Raw genomic sequence first — 21,626 nt, 5'->3', positions numbered from 1 at the left:
GGATTAAACTATCCAATCAAAAGACAGAGATTGGCAGAATGGATAAAAACACAAGACCCAACTATAAGAGACTCAATTAAGATCCAAAAAACGTGGACAGATTGAGAGTGAAATGATGGAAAAATATATTCCAGGCAAATAGTTACTAAAAGAGAACAGAGGTGGCTCTAATATCAGACCAAATAAACTTTAAATCAAAAAAAGTTTTTAAAAGATAAATAGGGACATCGTATATTGATAAAAGGTTCAAGGATATAACAATTATAACAATGACACATCTGATGACAAATCAAAATATATGCAACAAAAACTAACAGAATTGAAGGGAGATGTAGACAGTTCTACATAATAGCTGGAGAATTCAATACCCCACTCGCAATATGGATAGAACAACCAGATGGAAGATAAGGAAACAGAGAATGTAAACAACACAATAAACCAATTAGACCTAACAGACATGAACAGAACACTCTAACCAAAAACAGCATACACATTCTTCTCAAGTGCAGATGGAACATTTTCCAGGATAGATCATATTTTAGGCCATAAATTAAGCCTCCAAACTTTAAAACATATATATCATTCAAAGTATCTTCTTTGACCACAATGGGATGAAGTTAGAAACTAATAACAAGGAAAACTAGAAAATTCACAAAATTATGGAAATTAAGCAGCACACTCTTAAACAACCAATGGATCAAAGAAGAAATCATAAAGGAAATTAGAAAACACGTGAAGATGAACAAAAATGAAACACAACATACTAAACTTATACAATGAGAGCAGTGCTAAAGGGGAAATTTACAGCTATAAATGCTTCCATTCAAACAAAAAGAAAGAGAATACACCTGAGGCTAATATAACATTGCATGTCAACTATACTTTGATTAAAAAATAAATAATATTTTAAAATAATGACTGAAAATAAAATTCAGGAAAGATCTCAAATTAACCATCAACTTTACAACTTAAAGAACTAGAAAAAAAGAAGACAAACTAAATCCAAAGCCAGCAGAAAAGGAAGAAAATGAGAAAGATTAGAGGAAAGAGCAATGAAATAAAGATAGAAAAACAACAGAGAAAAATCAATGAAACCAAAAGTAGGTTCTTTGAAAAGATCAACAACATTAACAAACCTTTAGCTAGCTGGATTAACAAAAAAAGAGAAAGGATTCAAATTACTAAAATCAAAAACAAAAGTGAGAACATTACTACCAATTCTACAGAAATAAAAAGGATTTTAAGAGAGTGCTATGAAAAATTGCATGCTAACAAACTGGATAACCTAAATGAAATGGACAAATCCTAGAAACACAAAACCTCCAGAAACTAAATCACAAAGAAAATAAAATGTGAATAGATCTATAACCAGTAAGAAGCTTGAATCAGTAACCAAAAATCTCTTAACAAAGAAAATTCAATATTTGATAAACTGGATAGTTCCACTGAATTCTACCAAACATTAAAAGAACTAACACCAATCCTTCTCAAAAAATTGAAAAGGGAACACTTCCTAACTCATTCTATGAGGCCAGCATTACCCTGATACCAAACCCAGACAAAGATACACAAGAAAAAAAAAAGGAGGGGGGGGGTGCCTGGGTGGCTGAGTCAGTCAAGTGCCTGCCTTTGGCTCATGTCATGATCCCAGGGTCCTGGAATCAAGCCTCGCATGGGCTCCCTGCTCCCTGCTCGGTGGCAAGTCTGCTTCTCACTCTGCTTCTCCCCCCGCCCCCACTCCTGCTTGTGCTCTCTCATACTCTTTCTCAAATAAATAAATAAAATCTTAAAAAAAAAAAAAAGTAGTGCAAAAATCCTCAACAAGATACTTGCAAATAAAATTCAGCAGTATATTAAAAGAATTATACACTTTGACCAAGTGGGATTTATTCCTGGAATATACAGATGGTTCAACATATGAGAACAGATCAGTGTATCATACCACATCAACATAATGAAAGAAGAAAACCACGTGATCACCTCAACTGATACAGAAAAGCATCTGACAAAATTCAACACCTTTTTATGATAAAAACACTCAACACAATAATAAAAGAAAACTGCCTCCACACAATAAAAGCCACGTATAAAAAAAACACAGTACATATCATATTCAATAGTGAAAGACTGAAAACTTTTTCTCTATAATCAGGAACAAGGCAAGGGTGCCAGCTTTCACCACGTTTACTCAACACAGTACTAAGTTTTAGCTAGAGCAATTACGAAGGAAGGAAAGAAGGAAGGAAGGAAGGAAGGAAGGAAGGAAGGAAGGAAGGAAGGGAAGGAGGAAGGAAGGAAAGAAGGAAAGGGGGGAAGGAGAGAGAGAGGGAGGGAGGAAAAGGCATCTAAATTAGAAAGAAGTAAAATTATCTGTTTGCAGATGACATGATCTTATATACAGAAAATCTTAAAGACTCCTTTAAAAAGCTGTTAGAATACGGGCGCCTGGGTGGTGCAGTCGTTAAGTGTCTGCCTTCGGCTCAGGGAGTGATCCCAGCGTTCTGGGATCGAGTCCCACATTAGGCTCCTCCGCTGGGAGCCTGCTTCTTCCTCTCCCACTCCCCCTGCTTGTGTTCCCTCTCTCATTGGCTGTCTCTCTCTCTGTCAAATAAATAAATAAAATCTTTAAAAAAAAAAAAGCTGTTAGAATAAGTGAATTCAGCAAAGTAGCAGGACACGAAGTCAACACAAAAATTGGCTGCATTTCTATATATGAGTATTAACAATCTGAGAAGGAATTTACAAAAACAATTCCATTTCCAATCTCATCAAAATAACAAAATACTTAGGAATTAATAAAAGAGGTCAAAAACTTGCTCAATGACAACTACAGAACGTTGCTGAAAGAAATTAAAGAAGACATAACTAAATGAAATCCACATTCATGGATTGGAAGACAATTCAGTTAAAATGTCATTATTACCCAAAGCAATCTACAGATTCAATGCAATTTCTACCCAAATCCCAATGATGTTATCTGCGGAAATAGAAAAATCCTTCCTAAAATTCATATGGAATATCAAGGAACTCTGAATAGCCAAAGCATCTTCAAAAAGAACAAAATTGGAAGACTCACACTTCTTGATTTCAAAACTTATCTCGAAGCTACAGCAATCAAAACAGTGTTGTATTAGCGTGAAGACAAACATAAACCAATAGGACAAAATAGCCCAGAAATAAACCCTCATATCTATGGTCAAATGATTTTTGACAAGGCCGCCAAGACCATTTTATGAAAAAAAGACAGTCTTTTCAAACACTGATGGGCCTGGAAAACTTGGATATCGACATGCCAAAGAATGAAGTTGGACCATTACCTAATACCATCCACAAAAATTAATTCAAATGGATCAAGGACATAAAAGTAAGACCTAAAACAATAAAACTCTTAACAGAAAACAGAATAAAATCTTCACAGCATAGGATTTGGCAATGATTTCTTGGGTAGGACATTAAAGCACAGGTGACAAAAGAAAAAACAAATTGTACTTCATGAAAATTTAAAAATATTGTGCACCAAGGATACTATCAATAAGGTAAAAAGACCAAAAGACTGGAAGAAAACATTTGCAAATTGTGTAACTAATAAGGGATTAATATACCAAACTCTTAAAATTCAACCACAGAAAAACAGACAACCCAATTCAAAAATGGGTCAGGAGAGATAAGGGTGTGCATCAAATTGTTAACATCAGTAACCTTGCAGGAGATGGTGCAAAATTCATAGACAGGGATAAAGATGATTGATCTTTTCTTTATGCAGCTCTGTATTCTTTTGGCTTACTGCAATGAGCATGCATTTCTCACGTAACCAGAAAGATCTAATAAAGGGGTAAATTTTGCCACCATTTAGAAAAAACAACAATACGTCCATTGCTCTTACTGGTCTTCTTCAGGGCTTATGAAAGGCATTTATATAAGTGGCTAAAAGCTCTGGAACATTTTGAACTTGTCCTAGTTAACCAGGTGAGGTTAGCAACTTCTAGAATTGATTGTCTTGCCCCTACAACAATTTTCCTTCCTTCTTCCTTGTTGAAGAACCTCGGTTTTGCTCAGGTATCCAAGAACCATGTGCTCCAATGGAGGCAGAAGGTAAATCTTGATGGGCCTTAGTACAGCCATCCCCAAAGTATAATCCAAAGGGTCCCCATAATCATGAGGTCCCCCCTTTTCCAACTATTTATCTGTGTGAGGCTAAATTTCCTCATGCATTTCCACCAAAACAATACAACATATAGATTGAATGCAGAAGCAGATAGGAAAATACATGTGTTCTATTCAGACAGACATTAAAGAGACTTGTAAAAGAGGAAAGCAACACTACTCTTTCTCATTAATTTGTTTTGAAAATAGTTTTCATAAAAATATGTTAACATGTCAGTTTATTATAATTTTAAGTGAATTAACAAATATTTCTTTTAATTCTCAGATTTAATTTCTAATACGACAGTATCAATAGATGAAACCCACATAATCAAAAACTTCAGTTTCTAAGAGTGCAAGAGTCCCGAGCTCCAATTATGTTCATTGCTTTCTCTTGCTGAAGACTGTTTTAGGAATGGGTCTATAACAGCAATTCTGGCCAATGATGAGATTTAGTCTTTTGTGCGGGGGGGGGGGGGGGGGGGGCTGGAAAAATTTGCTTTGTTCTTAAAAAAAAAGGCTTGTGAGAAGAAACTATGATCCCTCGGAGCCCGGCTGTGTTTGGAGCTGGTACCCGAAGGAGTTACACCTCTGTCTGACCAAGGGGCAGCGCTGAAGGACCACACCCACAGGCTGAGCCTGGCAGGACCCAGGTCTCCGAGGACATCACTGAGCCGCTGATGAACCAACCCTTGAACGGCCCCATCTCACATCTTCTGTCCATGGAAAATGAATATTCTTTTAGTTCGGGACCCTGTTAGTGCGGTTCCATGGCTTACACCAGAAAGAAATTTTATTCAGTATTTTTGTTTGTTTTTTTACCAAATGTTGAGGAGTTAAGAACTAAATTAACAGAACAAAGCACAGAAAGTTAGTCTCTATGTTTGTGTTTTGTTCACTTATGAATCCCAGGTGCCTTTATCTGCATGCTGTGAATATTGATGAAAACATCATGGCTCATCAGCTCAGACCTTCACCCTGTCAAAATTCCTTTCATGGGCTGAATATTTCCACTCTGCTCAAACAATACTCTGGGTGAGGAATTATAACTAGAGCAGCACAAATTTAACACTACTCTGGGGGAAAAAATTAGGGCATCCATTCCAATGACAGCAAGGAAGTAGTCCCATTCCCTTCACAGACAGAGGCACATGTATTTTAAGAGCATTCAAAATGTGAAAAAAGGGGCACGTAGGTGGCTCAGGTCATGATCCCAGGGTCCTGGGATCGAGTCCGACATCAGGCTCCCTGCTCAGCGGGGAGCCTGCTTCCCCCTCTGCCTGCCGCTCCCCCGGCTTGCGCTCTCTTTCTCTCTCAAAAATAAATAAACAAAATCTTAAAAAAAAAAAAAAAAAAGTGAAAAAGGGAACCAAAGCAGTCAACAACTCTATCGCCTTCACTTTACAGATAAGGAAACTGAGGCCAGAAAGGCCATGTTACATGACCAGCTCAATATCTGCAGAAGAGGTACCTTCAGACCAAGCATGTTAATGATTTATCTTGTCAGTACTACAGACCTCAAGAATGGGCTTCATCAAGGAGACTCAGATGAGTCCCTAGTCTCTTGAACAAGTTAGAGAAGGTAAATGGTATGAAGTAAAAAATAAGTTCCCCTTCCATATCAACCAGTTTCCAAACTATAAATTAAAAAGAGAGAGAAAAAGCAGGAAGGAGCTTAGGGACGCCTGGGTGGCGCAGTCGTTAAGCGTCTGCCTTCGGCTCAGGGCGTGATCCCAGCGTTCTGGGATCGAGTCCCACATCAGGCTCCTCCACTGGGAGCCTGCTTCTTTCTCTCCCACTTCCCCTGCTTGTGTTCCCTCTCTCGCTGGCTATCTGTGTCAAATAAATAAATAAAATTAAAAAAAAAAAAAAAAGGAAGGAGCTTAATACCTCGTATGTAATTAGAACTCAAAAAGTACTTGTTAAACTAAACTGATTTGATCACAAAGCAGGATTTTCTCTAATGCAAATAAACACCTCCCCAGCTACCTCATCTCTCTTAGGAGACTTTAGGCTGCATTTGGAGACCTCTCAGATTGTGGAGCTAAATTCAATCTCCTTCCAAGAAGCCTGCGCCTGAGTCCCCGCAAGCTTGTTTCTCTATGTTCTATTTTCACGTACTTGGGGTGAGAGGGAGGAGGGGCAGAAAGGTGCTAGCGGTAAAGAAAGAGAAAGAAAGGAAAGCAGCTTTAAGCCTCAAAATTATAGGAAAAAAAACACAGTCTAATACACACACACACACACACACACACACACACAGAGAGAGCTCGGAATTAACATTCTAGGGAGGATATTGGTCGTGCGTCCTCTGCCGCTTGGCAAGGGAATCTTCATCACTGATGCCAGCCATCAGGTACTTGAGGCCTGTGATCCAGGTGCGGGCCTCCTCGGGGTTGGAGGTGATGAGATCCAGAGACTCCATGTGATTGCCATGGTAGATGGTGAAGCAGCAGCTGGGATCAAAGTGCCTTTCAGCTTGTCTGTGGAATATTTCAGACTGCCGGCCTTCGGTGACTTTGTAAATGGAGTCAATAAGTACTGAGAGGAGAGTAAAACACGCAGTTACGTGGCAGGGGAAGACATGCATAATGGGTTAAGAAAAAAAGAGCAAAATCATTCTAAATTTTAAAAATCAGTATCAACAGGGACGCCTGGGTGGCTCAGTCAGTTGAGCATCTGACTCTTGGTCTCGGCTCAGGTCATGATCTCAGGGGTCATAAGATCGAGCCCGGCAGTGGGCTCCGCGCTCAGCAGGGAATCTCTGCCCGCAGAGTTTTGCCTTCTGCTGCGCCCCACACTCGCACACACTCTCCCTCTCTCTCTCAAATAGATAAATAAATCTTAAAAAAAAATGAACAAATTCACTCTCTGTGAATTGTGGTATTAAGTTCAAATGTGAAATGCAAGCCCTATCATCTCCTGCTAGGAACCTTCTCCACATACCACTTTAATTTCCTGGGCAGCCTGGACAATGCCTTCCCAGGCACTGAGCTGGACATGTTGAAATTTATGATAGGAAGAGTGATCTACACATCAGGGCAAAAAGACTGGTAAGAAGGAGACTATGAATATACCAAATTTATAGCTTACATATTTGCACGGGGAAAACATACAAAGACCTAGAACCAACTTTGGAGTTATGCATAAGACGACAGTTAAAAATCGGAAGGGAAAAAACATTTGGTGGTAACTGAGTAGCTAGCTGAATGTGATTGGCATTTCCCGAAAGAACACTAGGATGGTGAAGGTCGAGCAGGGCTTAGAGAGGTAGAGAGGAATAAGGTGCTATCCCAGAAGAAAAAGCATAAAATACAGAAACATGAGGTCCACTCCAGGGATGTTAAATAGGCCACTTATGCGAGACTGGACAGCTCAATAGAGAGTGATGGGAGAGAAATCTGGAAAGGTAGGTAGAGGCTAGATCACAGAGAGCCTGGAATAAGAGACCAGAGAGGAGCATCACTGAAGTGATGGAACAACACTGCAGATTCGGATCAGAGAAGCACTAGCAGGGATGATTACTTTAGATTAAAATAGTACTTTTTTATCTGTTTGCTTGCTTGTTTTTAAGCATGAATCAGAAGTGTTGCAATCTTATTGATTACCTCTATACATCATCTTCTCCTCCACTCTGCCTTCATGGCAATTTTTACCATGATTTTCTTCTGGTATCTACTCATTCCCCACATGATTCACAGAGAAACAAGCCAAGGCCCACCCCAGGGCAAGTTTTGGTGAGTCTAAGCCATTGGGGTGGCCCCATTCCTATTTCTTATGATTGACGTGGTGTGGGAATATAATTCAGCTCTTACCAAGGAGACATGGGGCAGTCTGCTTTGAGAGAAAATTCTGGAAAGGGGTTCCTCTCTCCTAAAAAGGAAGCACCATGTTGCTGCTGTCTTGACTACAGGCCAACACACAAGGGACTAAGCCAAGAGTCCTGAGGAAAACCAAGCTAGAGACTCAATGTCCCACACCTGGATCTACCAATCTCTGAGTTTCTTGTTATGTGACATGATATATTTATTTTTCATGTAAGTCTAATTTAGTCAAAGTCTTCTGCTGCTTGAAGATGAAAGCATCTTAACAGACAAAAGCAGAAGAAACTAGCAAAATGAACATTGGTTAGAAGACCTCAGAAAGGTGAAAAGACCATAGACCAGGGAGGTTCCTATAACAACAGGAAGGAAGGAGACGAGAGCCATTACACAGGACCCAACACCAACTTTGTGCTGAATGTACGAAGTGTGGGAGAGAGACTTTAAGTAGGGGTCAGATCAAAGCTCTTTTGCTTGATTATCATTAAAAGTTAACTCACTAATCAGATAGCTGTGCTCAGAATATGGCAATACACTTTTAAGTCCATTGGATTTATAATATCCTTCACCTTTTATAAAAAAAATAAATAAATAAAAGGCCTCAGGCTATAAAACCTCATATCCTGACTAAAAAAAATATCATGTCTCCACCACAGGGGAAATATTAACATTTACAGGATTCATGGACAAGAAAACTTTTATGGACTGAAGTTCCCAAGGAATTAAAAAGGCAAAAAGGGCCATTACTTATTCAGCCTGTCCTCATCCTTTAGCAACTGACCCCAAAACTTACAAAAATATCAAGGTTTCATAGATCTAAAGCTTCCACAGAGCCCAGCAAATATAACCCACGTGTTACTGTACCAAGGCAAGCAAAGGTTGGTCTTACTTTTTGCCTTCTCACTCTTCCTAGAGGGTCTCCACCGGAGGCGGGTCCGATGCTCATCCAGGTAGAAGAGCCGGACTAGCCCTTTGGTCCCACGTTTCAGTTTGATCATCTGCGTCCCGGACTGCATCACACTCATGCATCTTTCAACTGCAAAAGAGATTAGAGCACGTTCAGCTGTTACACAGTACACATGCAGACTGATGTTCAAAAAATCTACTGTCGGGGCGCCTGGCTGGCTCAGTCGTTAAGCATCTGCCTTCGGCCTAGGGCGTGATCCCAGGGTCCTGGGCTCGAGCCCCGCATCAGGCTCCCTGCTCCGCTGGGAGCCTGCTTCTTCCTCTCCCACTCTGCCTGCTTGTGTTCCCTCTCTCGCTGGCTGTGTCTCTGTCAAATACATAAATAAAATCTTTAAAGAAAAAGAAAAAAAGAAAATCTACTATCAAATAAAACCTTGGATTCACCCCCAAAGATTCCAAGGACCAGAAGACAAAGTTGGGAAAGGTAATCTGGAAAGTCATTGAGGTACTGATTCACCAGTCTTAAGCCAGTAAAAAGTCTTCCTGATTGAAATAAAATTCTACTCCCAGATAAACACTGCATTAATGTTACAAAGGGCCATCTTTTGTTCTAACTGGCAACATACTTTTTGGTATGAGATTGGTCATTTGATGCTTGGATTTATGTTCAGAAAGCATTTCTCAGACTTCATAGTAAATCTTTTGAATTTTTATATAGTCAGTTATAAAAACATCTTACGATAATCCTTTCAAATGCAGTCAACAAAAACAAGATTGACAAAATGTTAACAATTTTTGAAGTTAGATAATGGTTACTTATGGGTTCAAATTATTATATTTTTGTGTATATTTGAAAATAGAATAAATACAAAATATTTAAATAAATATGAAAATAAATATCATTTTTTAAATGTGATCAGAAAAAAAATAACTTTTTCACAATTCAACATAAAACATTTGTTGATTAATGAAATAAACTGCTAAGATTTTCCACCTAGAAGAATAACTTAGTGATTGAATTCAGGTAAGGTCCAAATCTCTCATTGTCCAAGTTAAAACTATCATTTACATTCCCTCTGCTTTGGGAGGAACCTTGTTAGAAGTGGGCATCTGTTAGTGTTGCCTATTTCCCCTTTTTTGGTAACTGGAAATACTCCTTTCCCATTTCATGGGTTTTTGGTGGCCTATCAATCATCCCAACTAAGAAATGGGCACCTGAATGACTTAAGCTAAGAGCAAATGTGACTCCCTTCCAAAGAACACAAATCCTGAGCTGAGCATGGAAAGGAAACAGAACGGAGCCATTTCAACGGCCAAAACTCGGCCTGGCCACCCGAAGATTTCATAGTTGTTACAGTTATCCTTGACGCTGACATTTCGCCCTTGATTCTACAAGTTATTCAATACTCTTCCAATTACTTTCTTATTATATTAGCCAGAGATAGCTTTTATTTCACCAACCAATACACAAGCACATATACAACCACTAGAGCACTAGAAACATCCGGCTTTGAGTACCTATCTTATCACACAGTATGCTGTTAGAAACAAATAAAAGAAACACAGAAAATAAACTCCAGCAACATGAGACTTCAGCTTTTTTGACTATGTATCTTGTCTTTACCAATAGAGATAACGTGATCTTAAAGCTTAACATTATATGTGCAGGGTTCTGGCTAAAAGCAACTTCAACATAACCAACTTTCACTCTTTCCTGCGTAAAGAGCTTTTTCTTCTCCAAAGAAATCAAGGAGGAACTGCATAAAATTAAGTATGGTTTTAGGATTTGATATTGCAAGGAAAGTGAAGTGTAGGTTGCTCCTTCTCATTTTATCTATCAAATATCCAAAAGTCATAAAAATAGTGCTTAAGAAAACAAACACACAAATTTAAAATATTTACTTCGAAGCACAGAGCAAAATCTGAGATTCGGTTTCACACACATCAGTAGTCACCCACTACTGAGCATCATTCGTTTAGGTTACAAAAGCCCCAGATTTGAATTCTTGGCAGCCACACTGACCATCTCACACCAGTAATTAGAGGGAGAACAGAGAGTGTCAGTGTATCGAGATAAAATCATCAAGTCAAACCAACAATGCCGAAACTCCTAGAAAAACCTGAGAACTTGACTGATCACTGATAATAATAGGTCACATCAGGGCTCCTGGCTGGCTCAGTTGGTAGAGCGTGTGACTCTTGATCTCAGGGTCATAAGTTCAAGCCCCATGTTGGGTGTAGAGATAACTTAAAAATAAAAATCTTAAAAACATTAATAATTAAAAATATATAATAATGATAGATCACATCAATAAACAGATATTCACAAAGCAACTCCTTGTTCCAGGCACAAAGCAGAGAACAAGGAGACTTTGTCTTTGACTTAAAGAGGTTAACTTTAAGAGAATAAAACATCTGTTTATTAATCATTTATTAATGGTAGTTTAGAGCGGTCAAGAACACAGAATCTGAATCTAGACAGCCTGGGATAGAATTCCAGATCTGCCACCTAACTAGCTGTATGACTTTGGGCAAGTTACCTAATCCCTGTGTGTGTCCATTTCCTTATCTATAAAACAAGGAGAAAAATCTTGAAATGTTGTTGAGGATTGAATGAGTCAATTCATGTAAAGTACTGAAAACAGTGCCTGGCATATCATAAACACTATAAATGGTAGCTAGTATTATGGTTTTATTGTTGAAAACTTTAAAAATAAATGCCAAGTCAAAAGTAAAGACAAAAATACTATGGGATTCCATAGAGAAAGGAGAATACAGTGGGCTAGAACGCAGAGAAGTGTGGTAATAACATAGTATCGGATGCTTGGGGACAGGAAAGAGTGGAGGTATGCTCAGAGGATAGGGAACGATGGGTCTCCAACTTCGGGAAAATGACTCAAAAGGAAAATGATGGGACATAAGGATCCAAGGGCTGTAGGAAGTTGGGGACGTTGGTAGAATAAGATCTTCATCCATTGGCATAAGAGATTCACTAGACATTTCTGAGCAAAGAATTGGGGGGATTAAAAAAAAAAACATAATTCAGGAAGATGTCTCTTTGGGAAGAGAGAATAAAATAAATTGTTTAAACCAGAGTAGCAAATTGAATTAACTGTACTATCAAAGATATAACAGCAAGCATTGCTTATAAATCTGACAGAGTGTCCTCTGCTTTGTTCACACTGCCCCTTCTTTCTCTTTCCTTTTCACAGTATCCTGCCTCCTTTTTTTAACCTAAAATGGAACTGCTATGGCCATAACATCTCAACACTTCAACAGGAAAAGCACAATGATATAAAAGTGTAATCAGTTATTTGAGCCAATAAATACCACCTACCATTTAGGAAAAGCATCATCAGAGAAACCCAAATATTTTAGAAAGTAGGATCCAATCCGTCAATGAGGAAGGATGTTTATATAATATATTAAAATCCACTAACTTCACATTTATCCCACGAACTCAGCCTTGGGCTAAGACTCCAGCTTCATCCACTGCAGTACACAAGCATATATGACCGAAATGTATCTGGCAGAGCTAGGATCTGAAACACTGTGCTGCTTAAATTGTTCAGGTAGCTCCTTTATGCTTCTTACCACATGGAAAAGCCATTTAGTTAGAGTCAAATCGAAAAATCAAATCCAGGGGAGTCTCAAGAGTTAGTCCCCCTTCCTCAAACCTCATTGTAGACAATCCATTGAGTTGTAAAGCTACCCAGAGAAGGAACACCCTCAGTCATTCTTTGTAACTCATTCAATGTTGGAGACAAAATACTCTTCCAATGTCATCTAAACTACGAAGTGTTAGCTTAAGCCAATTTCTTTATGTTCTGCCTTCTGTGGAGACAGATAACAGTAGCTGCCACCCCATAGAAGTCATTCTTCAACCATGCCAGCTCAGTAGCTTCCATAAAATAGGACGATAAACAAGGGGACAGAGGAAGACTTCCAGGGGCAGGTAAACAAGGGAAGAGTTCCAGGGACTCAGAATGATATAATCTTATCACACACATTCCCGGTGCTGGAAGGTGTCTGGGAAAGTCTGCGAATGCAGGCCGCACATTCATAAGCACCATCCCTTTGATTCTACATTCTTTCTATGGTAGCCTTAATATTTTTGGAAAAGTTCATTTTGATATAATGCGGCCACATTCAGGAATATTAAAAGAGAAACACCCATAACACACATATTGTTTTTGTCTATTATGCTCCAGACCTCAATATGTACACAAATTTGACATACTGGTTGCAATCATGATATTTAGGTCATTTGGCACGCTGCTTTTTTCATTTGTATAATAAACAGTTTTCCATGTTTCTACACAGTCTTAATAATTATCATTTTAATGGCTGCCTAACAGAATAGCATAAATATTTAAAGAGCAGAACAGATGAGTAGAAGACTGTATTTCTAACTTTATTACATAATTCGAGTTTTAAAACTCTTAACAGAGTTTTATCTGTAAAATGAAAGGCATAACAAAGTGGTCTACAAGGTCCTTTAGAATTCAATTCTTTAAAAATATTAAATCAATTTCTGCCACAGTCAGTTTAAAACAAGTAAACGTCCTTAGGGGTTATCGGTTCACTAAAACCCTGAAGCAGAAAATGCTGTTTAAAAAATAAAAAACAAAACTTCTGATTTGAAGTATAAAAGAGTATATATCATCGGAGGAGAGATTCCCAACATTTCCACCACGCATATATGACATCTAAGAGGGTTTAACTCTTTAAGCCATGCTGGAATTAGAGGTCATCACATTCTCCTAGGAATGTCTAACATACCACCTGATGCAAATTTTTTAACAGCTTCATTGAGGTACCATTTATATACATTAAAATACACCTGTTTTAAATGTATAAGTTACTGACATCAGTGTATCGACAGAGCTGTGAACTGACCCTATTTTAGAACATCTCCATCACCCCCCCAAGAAGAAACCTCATGCCCATTTGCCTTCATTCCCCATTTCACCCGCAGCCCTAGACAACCATTAACCTGCTGTCTCTGTGGATGGGTCTCCTCTAAATATTTCACATAAATGAAAATCTTATAATCTGCGGTCCTGTGTTTCTGGCTTCTTTCACTCAGCATATTTTTGAGGTTCCTATGACGATTGTGTTCATTTGTTTTCTGTCTTTTCATCCCCCCCCTCCCACCCCCATCACATTAAACTCTTCCTCTGCCATTTAGGGTAAAAATGATCTTGAATAGGAAACTGGTTGACTAAAATAATATATAGCTACACACAGTGGGTTACTGTATAACTGTACGAGGTAATAAAAAAGACCTCTATACACTGATATGGGTTAATTTCTAGAAGCTATTAGTAAGTGAAAAAGGCAAAGAAGCGTGTATCTCTAGTATGCTACTTTGATGTAAGAAAAGCTTGGGAAATTTTTAGAGATAAAAATACTTAACTTTACAAAAAGAAACACAAGAAGGATAACCCGGACATCAATGTAGCTGGTTACTCTCAAGAGGGGAGAAAATCAAGTAGAAGGGATAAGAGAGTGACTTCTCTTTGTCTCCTACATGCTCCAAATTAAAATTAAGTCAATAAGAATGAGAAGGGGGAACAAACACAGAAAGCAAACAGAAACATACACATACAAGTATTTATGTGTATATATTTGCATGTTGGTGTAAGTATGCATATGTGTAGACACACACACAAACACCCGCGTAGATTTCCTAGCTCTGTTCTTTGAAAGGTGAAGAAGTAATAGCATCTCCAGCAGTAATAAGCAAAACTGGGGCCCTGCTCATTATCTGCTCTAAATGTCACCCCGAGACACCTTCTCACATACAGGGCCCCAACCAGGCCTCGTATGTAAGGCCATACAAGGCCGCGCTTTTGTAAACCCATCTATTTTGGGACAGTGATCACCAAACTGTGCGTTAGCAGACAAAAAGAAAAGGTCCAGATCCTCTGCAAGAGAATCTTTCAGCAAAAGGTACATGAAAAATGTGAATTGATTTCTTGCCAGCAAATTAGAGTAAATCTGATTGATAGAAAGGGATTAGCTTCTGAAAACAATTCCATTTCTGTGTGGGAAAAGTGCCAAATAATGCAGATAATGTTTCTCTCAAAGGAAGGTAAGGGAGATTTCCTAAAATCATCAGAGCAGAAGAGGGAAACATACTTTGGACCCCCTGACACAGGAAGTACTGAGGCATCCCATTGGTGGGCCATGCCCCCGGATGGCGGTCAGTGCACGCGTCCCAGAGCAGAAGGAGAGGGGCCACTGTCACTAACTGGCTGTGTGCACTTCTGAAGGTCACAGAGTATCTCTGACTATCCCCTGCCCTCAACCTAAGAGCCCATTTTCCTCTAAGTTCTGCAAGTCTATAAAAGAGCTGATCTGGCTTTCATAAGTATTATTTTATCTTTCAAGAAGACAAAATTCTAGTTCATCCAAAAGCCTCTCAGAATAACTTTAAAGGGGAAAAAAACCTGATTAACATCTGGGTATCTTACTAGAGACATGAATTTTTAAAATCATCTTTATATAAAATATAACTGCTCTTCAAGGGAATGGCTTCACTTGAAAAGCTCTTCCTTGCCAGCAGTTGAGCCTTAAAGTCAAATCATATCAGCTCATGAATAAATGTGCTTACAAGCAACCGTGGAGCGCTCCACTCTTATTAAGTCATGATTCTTCCCAGTGAAGAGCAAACAATGCAGAGCTCATTGATTGTTCTTTCCAGTGCTTAAATCACTCTTGTGGAGAAGATAAGATTATTTGAAAGGTTTTTAGAAACTAATTGGTTAAGCGGTAGCATTTTGGAACTTGTTTGCAAACCTTATGTGCGCATAGTCAATATGTTTGCAAAGTTGATAAATACATAAGGGGGATTTAGATCAAAGAAAGGGTGAAAGGAACTTATCCGTAATTCTTAAATATCGGAACCTTTTCTTCTATTTTGTTCAAGCCTCTACATAACACTTTCTTTTTTAATGAGACCTATTTTGTATTCGACAATTGTTTCTGCTCCATCATCATTAGCCCGGGGAAACAAACGAAATACAAGACAGAATTCATAACAGTATGATTTTGTTGGTTTTATTTAATGTTACCCCATGGGGGAGGGGAATATAAATTAATTTTAAAATTCTAAATTTAGTTCTAATATGTAAAGAGTTTTCTGCCTCAACATAAGGAATGGCAGTGTCTTCACCATTCCACAATATGGTTATAAAACACATACATATAAAAGACTAGAGATTTTGTTCCATCATTTAGTCAGTGATATGACATGGTACTGGATATCTGGAAGCAAAATTCCTAAGCCACAATACATACTGGCCTTTACTTACAGGGAATATTGCCATCTAACAAGGCCCTCTCATGGTTCTCCACCCTGGCGTATGTACATTAAAATCACTGAAGACCTTCTTAGAAGTGTTGAGCACAAAGCCCGACCACATACCAATTAAGTCACCGTCCCTCGGAATGGGGCTGAACGTCTGGGGGTTTTTTGTTAGTTTGTTTGCTTAATCTTCCCAGGGACTCTACTGGGAATCCAGAGATAAGACTACAGACATGTTATCTCAATTATCCCTCTAAATATCTCTGTGATGTAGAGATAATTAAATGCCCCTTATTGTAAAGTGAATGAAAACAGACAGAGAAGTCAAGAACTTGTCTGAGATAATAAAGCTAGTAAATAACAAGACAAGCCTTGAAACCAGGTACCCAGATTTTCCAGGGCAGCTCTCTTTCCATTTCACCACATGGAATGTCTGCCTTCAGGTCCTATCCAGGCCCCTAACTGGCTCATTGCTGGTAAGTTTTTTAAACAATCTTGATTCCAATGTTCTGCTCTACAGAAATAAGGAATTAGGCTTGCTGGCTCCTAAGACCCCTTCTACCAAATGCTAGAAGTCTATAATATATCAAGTCTAGCTTCTAGAAACTTCATGTATCGTGGTGATACTACGTCATGGTAATGACAAGACTGGCAAATAGTATGTAAAAATTAACAATAAAACAGGGAGTGGGATATAAAACATAAGGACAATAAGGACGAAGGAGGTAGGGTGTGGATGGGTATGAACTCCAGAGGAGACAGAATTTAAGCCTGGCCCCAGAAGATCATAATAAGAACACTTGGTGCATTTTTTTTCAATTGTTCTTGTTTGGGGTCTGTGTGCCTTTTTCTTCCCCACTTAGAATGTATAAATGGTAGCTGAAATTATTTTAAATGAATTATAAATACTCTGTTAGCCACATTAAAAAATTAGACTCGAGGGGTGCCTGGCTGACTCAGTTGGTGGAGCATGTGACTCTTGATCTAGGGGTTGTGAGTTCAAGCCCCATGTTGGGTGCCGAGATTACTTTAAAATAAAATCTTGTATAAATAAATAAACAAACTAATTAATTAATTAACTAATTAAATTCTAATTCTCATTCTTAGTAACCAGAAAGTCAGTTTCACTTATTTCTTTTTTTTTTTTTTTAAAGATTTTATTTATTTGACAGAGTTAGAGACAGCCAGCGAGAGAGGGAACACAAGCAGGGGGAGTGGGAGAGGAAGAAGCAGGCTCATAGCGGAGGAGCCTGATGTGGGGCTCGATCCCATAACGCCGGGATCACGCCTTGAGCCGAAGGCAGACGCCCAACCGCTGTGCCACCCAGGTGCCCCCGCTTATTTCTTACTCCTAATCTTCCTGGCTGTTTCTCGGGTGAAACTGGGCAAGGGCAGTTTATTCAGCTGTATGAGTAAGACTTCACCTTCCCCAAAGCCAGTAAGCCATTTTCTCTCCATTCTACAAGCACTGTCATGGCAGAGCATAAAAGTATTTCTACTGGATATGTTAAAAAGAATAAAAAGTTTATGATATCACATATTAATTTCAAAGTGCTGGCTTAGGAGCGCCTGGGTGGCTCAGCTACTTAAGCGTCTGACTTCAGCTCAGGTCATGATCCCAGGGTCCTGGGATCAAGCCCCATGTCGGGCTCCCTGCTCAGCAGGAAGCCTGCTTCTCCCTCTCCCCCTGCTTGTGTTCTCTCTCTCGCTATCTCTCTGTGCGTCAAATAAATACATAAAATCTTAAAAAAAATCTAAAACAACAAAGTGCTAGTTTATTCTTTGATTGGTGTTTAGGTCAAAATGGAAGTGTACATGGCTATTAGGAGACTGAAGTTGAACATGCTCCTTAGACAAATCCCACCTCCCCTAAGACAGCAACTGGTCCCCAGTCTTTGCTTTCTGTATAATACAGACTCCTAGACCACACCTCCAGAAATCCTTGAGATTTCTTGAGAATCTGCATTTTAAAAGCTCTTCCCAGTATTTCTGAGGCTCGTTTAAGTTTGGAGACCACAGCTCCAGGCACCATCCCTGCTCACTGCTTAGCATGTGGTCCGTGGGAGCCAGTTTCCCAGGCACAGCACTGGGCCTTAATTCGCTCATGTAAATGAAAGAAGCGAAGACTTACTGTTCAGTTGCCTATTAGGACAGTAGCACAGGGTTTCAACCCCTCCTGATAAAATAGGAAATATCCCAATTAAAGCAAGGGTTAAAAGATACAAAATTCTGATATTGAAATAATTATTTACAATTGTTTCTCTAGAACCTCTTGTGTCCTTGGCAGCTGCTTATGCCTCACAATTTCAGATCTGTTATGACTTGTAAATAGCGGCTGAATAGGACAGAGGTGCTTTCTTAGTTTTGAGCCTTAATGACCTATCAGCATTTTATCTGACCTCACCCACACCCCATCCAAAAGTTGAAAAAAACAGTGCGCTACACATACCAACACAGAGCAAGTATTTGTTGAGGTGGTTACTGTCTCATTCATTTCTTCAAGTCACTATACACACTTTCTGCCTGCCTCCTGCACGGAACTACATTTGAAAAGAGAATGTCTACTCTGCACTCCAAAAATTCATATACCCTTAGTAGTACCCAATTCTTACACTCAAGCCCCTATTTCCTTCACTAACTATTGATTAATGGAGTTGAACCTTTTGTGGTCAAAAACAGAAAAAAAAAAAAAAGACAAAAAAGCTTAACTGATTTCATGCAAACTGTCCTAATTTGGTCCACTGAGGTCCTAAAAGGCTCTCCATCAGAGTCAAATAACAGAAAATGGAACAAGAGATCACATTTATCTAGAAAACAAAGTGAAGTGTCCCGCCCTCTAAGCCTTTGTTGCTCTCAGGCCCAGGGCCTCTCAGGAGGTTTCAGAGACCACCCGCTGAGCTAAAGCAGGCCTGGGGCCCACTGGCCACAGCCTGTTGGAAATCAAGCTGTATGGCATTTAGAGCAGGCAACTTATTTCTGGGGCAGGTGTTTTTGTGGGGAAAAAAAAAAATCCATGCTAAAAAACATAAAAATAGATCTCTGTGTGGTAAAGAAAATGCCTGGGAAAATCCTTTCAGGTTTATTTTACAGAAGTCATTTGTCCTTATCCAAACCCTGGTCCTAATGTCATAAGCTTCTGGTTTTTTATTTTTTATTTATTTATTAATTTTTAAAGATTTTATCCATTTATTTGACAGACAGAGAGACAGCAAGAGAGGGAACATAAGCAGGGGGAGTGGGAGAGGGAGAAGCAGGCTTCCCACCAAGCAGGGAGCCTGATGTGGGGCTTGATCCCAGGACCCTGGGATCATAACCCAAGTGGAAGGCAGACGCTTAACGACTGAGCCATCAGGCGCCCCAAGCTTCTGTTTTTTTAAATTTAATACCACATAAACATCACTGAGTAACTGAGAGCATTCACACAGCCTATTAGCAGCAATTTTGATTGGAGTTGCTATCCCAAATCACTGCACTATAGATCTTCAATCATTTTTTAAAATAGAAAAATCTAAAAATGGGAGAAAAATGAAAAAAAAAAACCTGAAAGCTTCTTTGAAGCAAAGTTGGCATATATAATCAGAGCAGATGTGCTATAAAGTTTTCTAAATAGTCAATCCCAGAAAAAAGGCCATCATTAAAACCGTAACTATCTGGATGCAAGAATTCTTGGGTCTCTCTCCATTCAGAAATAATTGCACACACTAACACATGCACATGTATGTGAACACGAGCAGCCGTGTACATCTTTAGCAGTGCAAGGCTGACTACCAAGCAAGAAGAAAGAGTTGAGAAGTGACACACTTACCCTATGTTGGTGCAGTATTTCAAGTAAATCTTGGGAAATAAACAAGAATTGACAAGGGACAGAAAAAATGTCATGGAGGACAAGTGGGAACGTTAGGGACAGGTCAAGAGAGTAGGGCATATTAAGCACAACAGTGGCAGTGCCAACAAGAAGCAACTGGAAACAACAATTCTGATGGTGAAAAAGAGACAAGAAACAAAAGATAAGAAAGAGTTGTAGTCCAGGAAAAAAAGTGAGAGGTGGATAGAAAACATGATGACCACCCAATAGCAACCCAAGCATAGGTTGCTGGGAGAATCGTACGTGACACTGGTAGGTCAACGAAATGCAGAACATATATTTCAGCCATTACAGACTACAGTTTTTAACACATAAGCAATGCCATATAGCAAAGTCTGTCCTCCTAGAAGCTTTTCCAGAGCAAGGTCTCCATACCTCCTATAATATAAGCAAAGGACAGAAGTCCTAACGGAAAAAGATGACAAATTTAACAACATGTAAAAATACCTATGTAAATCATAAACAAAATTCAAAATAAGCAACAGACTAGAAGAAAATATTTGCAAAGACACATAATGGAAAAAGACTAATATCTATGATATAAAGCATTCCTCCAAGTCACCAAGAAAAAGAAAACAAATAACCCAAATAAAAATAGGCAAAAATATATAATATAGGACAATTCACAGAAAAATGACCAATACACATATAGAAAAAAATGCTTAACATTACACATGGTTAAAAGTTTAAAGTCAAGGCAAAAAATATTCTACCTAATAAGCACCAATTTTAATATTATTAAAAAGCTATTGTGGATGAAATTGTGGGGCCGATAATAAGATTATCAACTGGGTGGCATTATTTGAATCAATTTGGCAATATTTATCTAAACTTAAAAGCAACATGCATTTTGACCGTGTAATCCTTAACCAGGGATTTATCCTATACTGATATTGCAGAATGAAGCAGAGATAGAGATAAAGAAATACGGCTAATCACTGCCACCTTGTTTGTAATTATTTTAAAATAAACTAGAAATACTCTAAAGGTCCATGAGGTTAACCATAAAATGAAATAGTAAAGAAATTATGGGCTAACCATATAAAATGAAATATCATGGTGTCATTAAAAAGAATATCACAGATCTAAATTTGCCAAAATGGAAAGCTGCCAAAGATATATTATTAAGTGGAAAAAAAAAAAAAGCTACAAACCTTTATGTCATAATGATTCTACTTGAATGTATCTAGTCTTGGAAAATTTCTGGAATTTGTGGAAAGAGTATAATACTTAAAGAGGAAGACACAAGCATACTTAACTCCCACCTTAAAGTCTTTTGTATTGGTGAGGCATGTTTTTTTCTTTGCCAGGAGCAAGTACAGCTTTGAAACATCTTCTTAGAAACATATGGGAGATGTTATAGTTACTTTAAAATTGCATGTAATTTGCAAGAAAAAGCAAAGGAAAATATTGCCACTCCTTTGTAACTCTGCCTACTGCAAACATGATAAAGCAAAAAGCAAGGCGAAAGACCTGCTTTTGAATTCTGGATCCTCTGCTCAGTCCCATTGTTACCCTGGCCTACTCCGCTGACTCTCAGCCAGTCTCCTCACATGTTCAACACAAGAATCAGGAGATAAAG

At 38.7% G+C, this 21,626-nt stretch overlaps 1 protein-coding gene across 6 annotated transcripts in view; it reads right to left on the bottom strand.

Moving 5' to 3' along the window:
• The window catches only part of PLCH1 (phospholipase C eta 1), a 209,373-nt gene that overhangs the window by 81,209 nt on the left and 106,538 nt on the right, over window positions 1-21,626 (bottom strand). For all 6 annotated transcript variants that reach the window (XM_057316038.1, XM_057316039.1, XM_026497331.4 and 3 more), the window contains exons 3-4: window positions 8,851-8,997; window positions 6,438-6,681 (exon numbers count right to left, since the gene is read on the bottom strand). In XM_057316038.1, the coding sequence (XP_057172021.1) occupies window positions 6,438-6,681; window positions 8,851-8,997 (391 nt within the window). The remainder of the gene's footprint in view (window positions 1-6,437; window positions 6,682-8,850; window positions 8,998-21,626) is intronic.

This window comes from Ursus arctos, unplaced genomic scaffold (genome assembly GCF_023065955.2).
Source record: "Ursus arctos isolate Adak ecotype North America unplaced genomic scaffold, UrsArc2.0 scaffold_20, whole genome shotgun sequence".
Taxonomy (NCBI): Eukaryota; Metazoa; Chordata; class Mammalia; order Carnivora; family Ursidae; genus Ursus; species Ursus arctos.
Note: the sequence above shows the minus strand (reverse complement) of the source record. Positions and strands in the feature narration are given on the sequence as shown.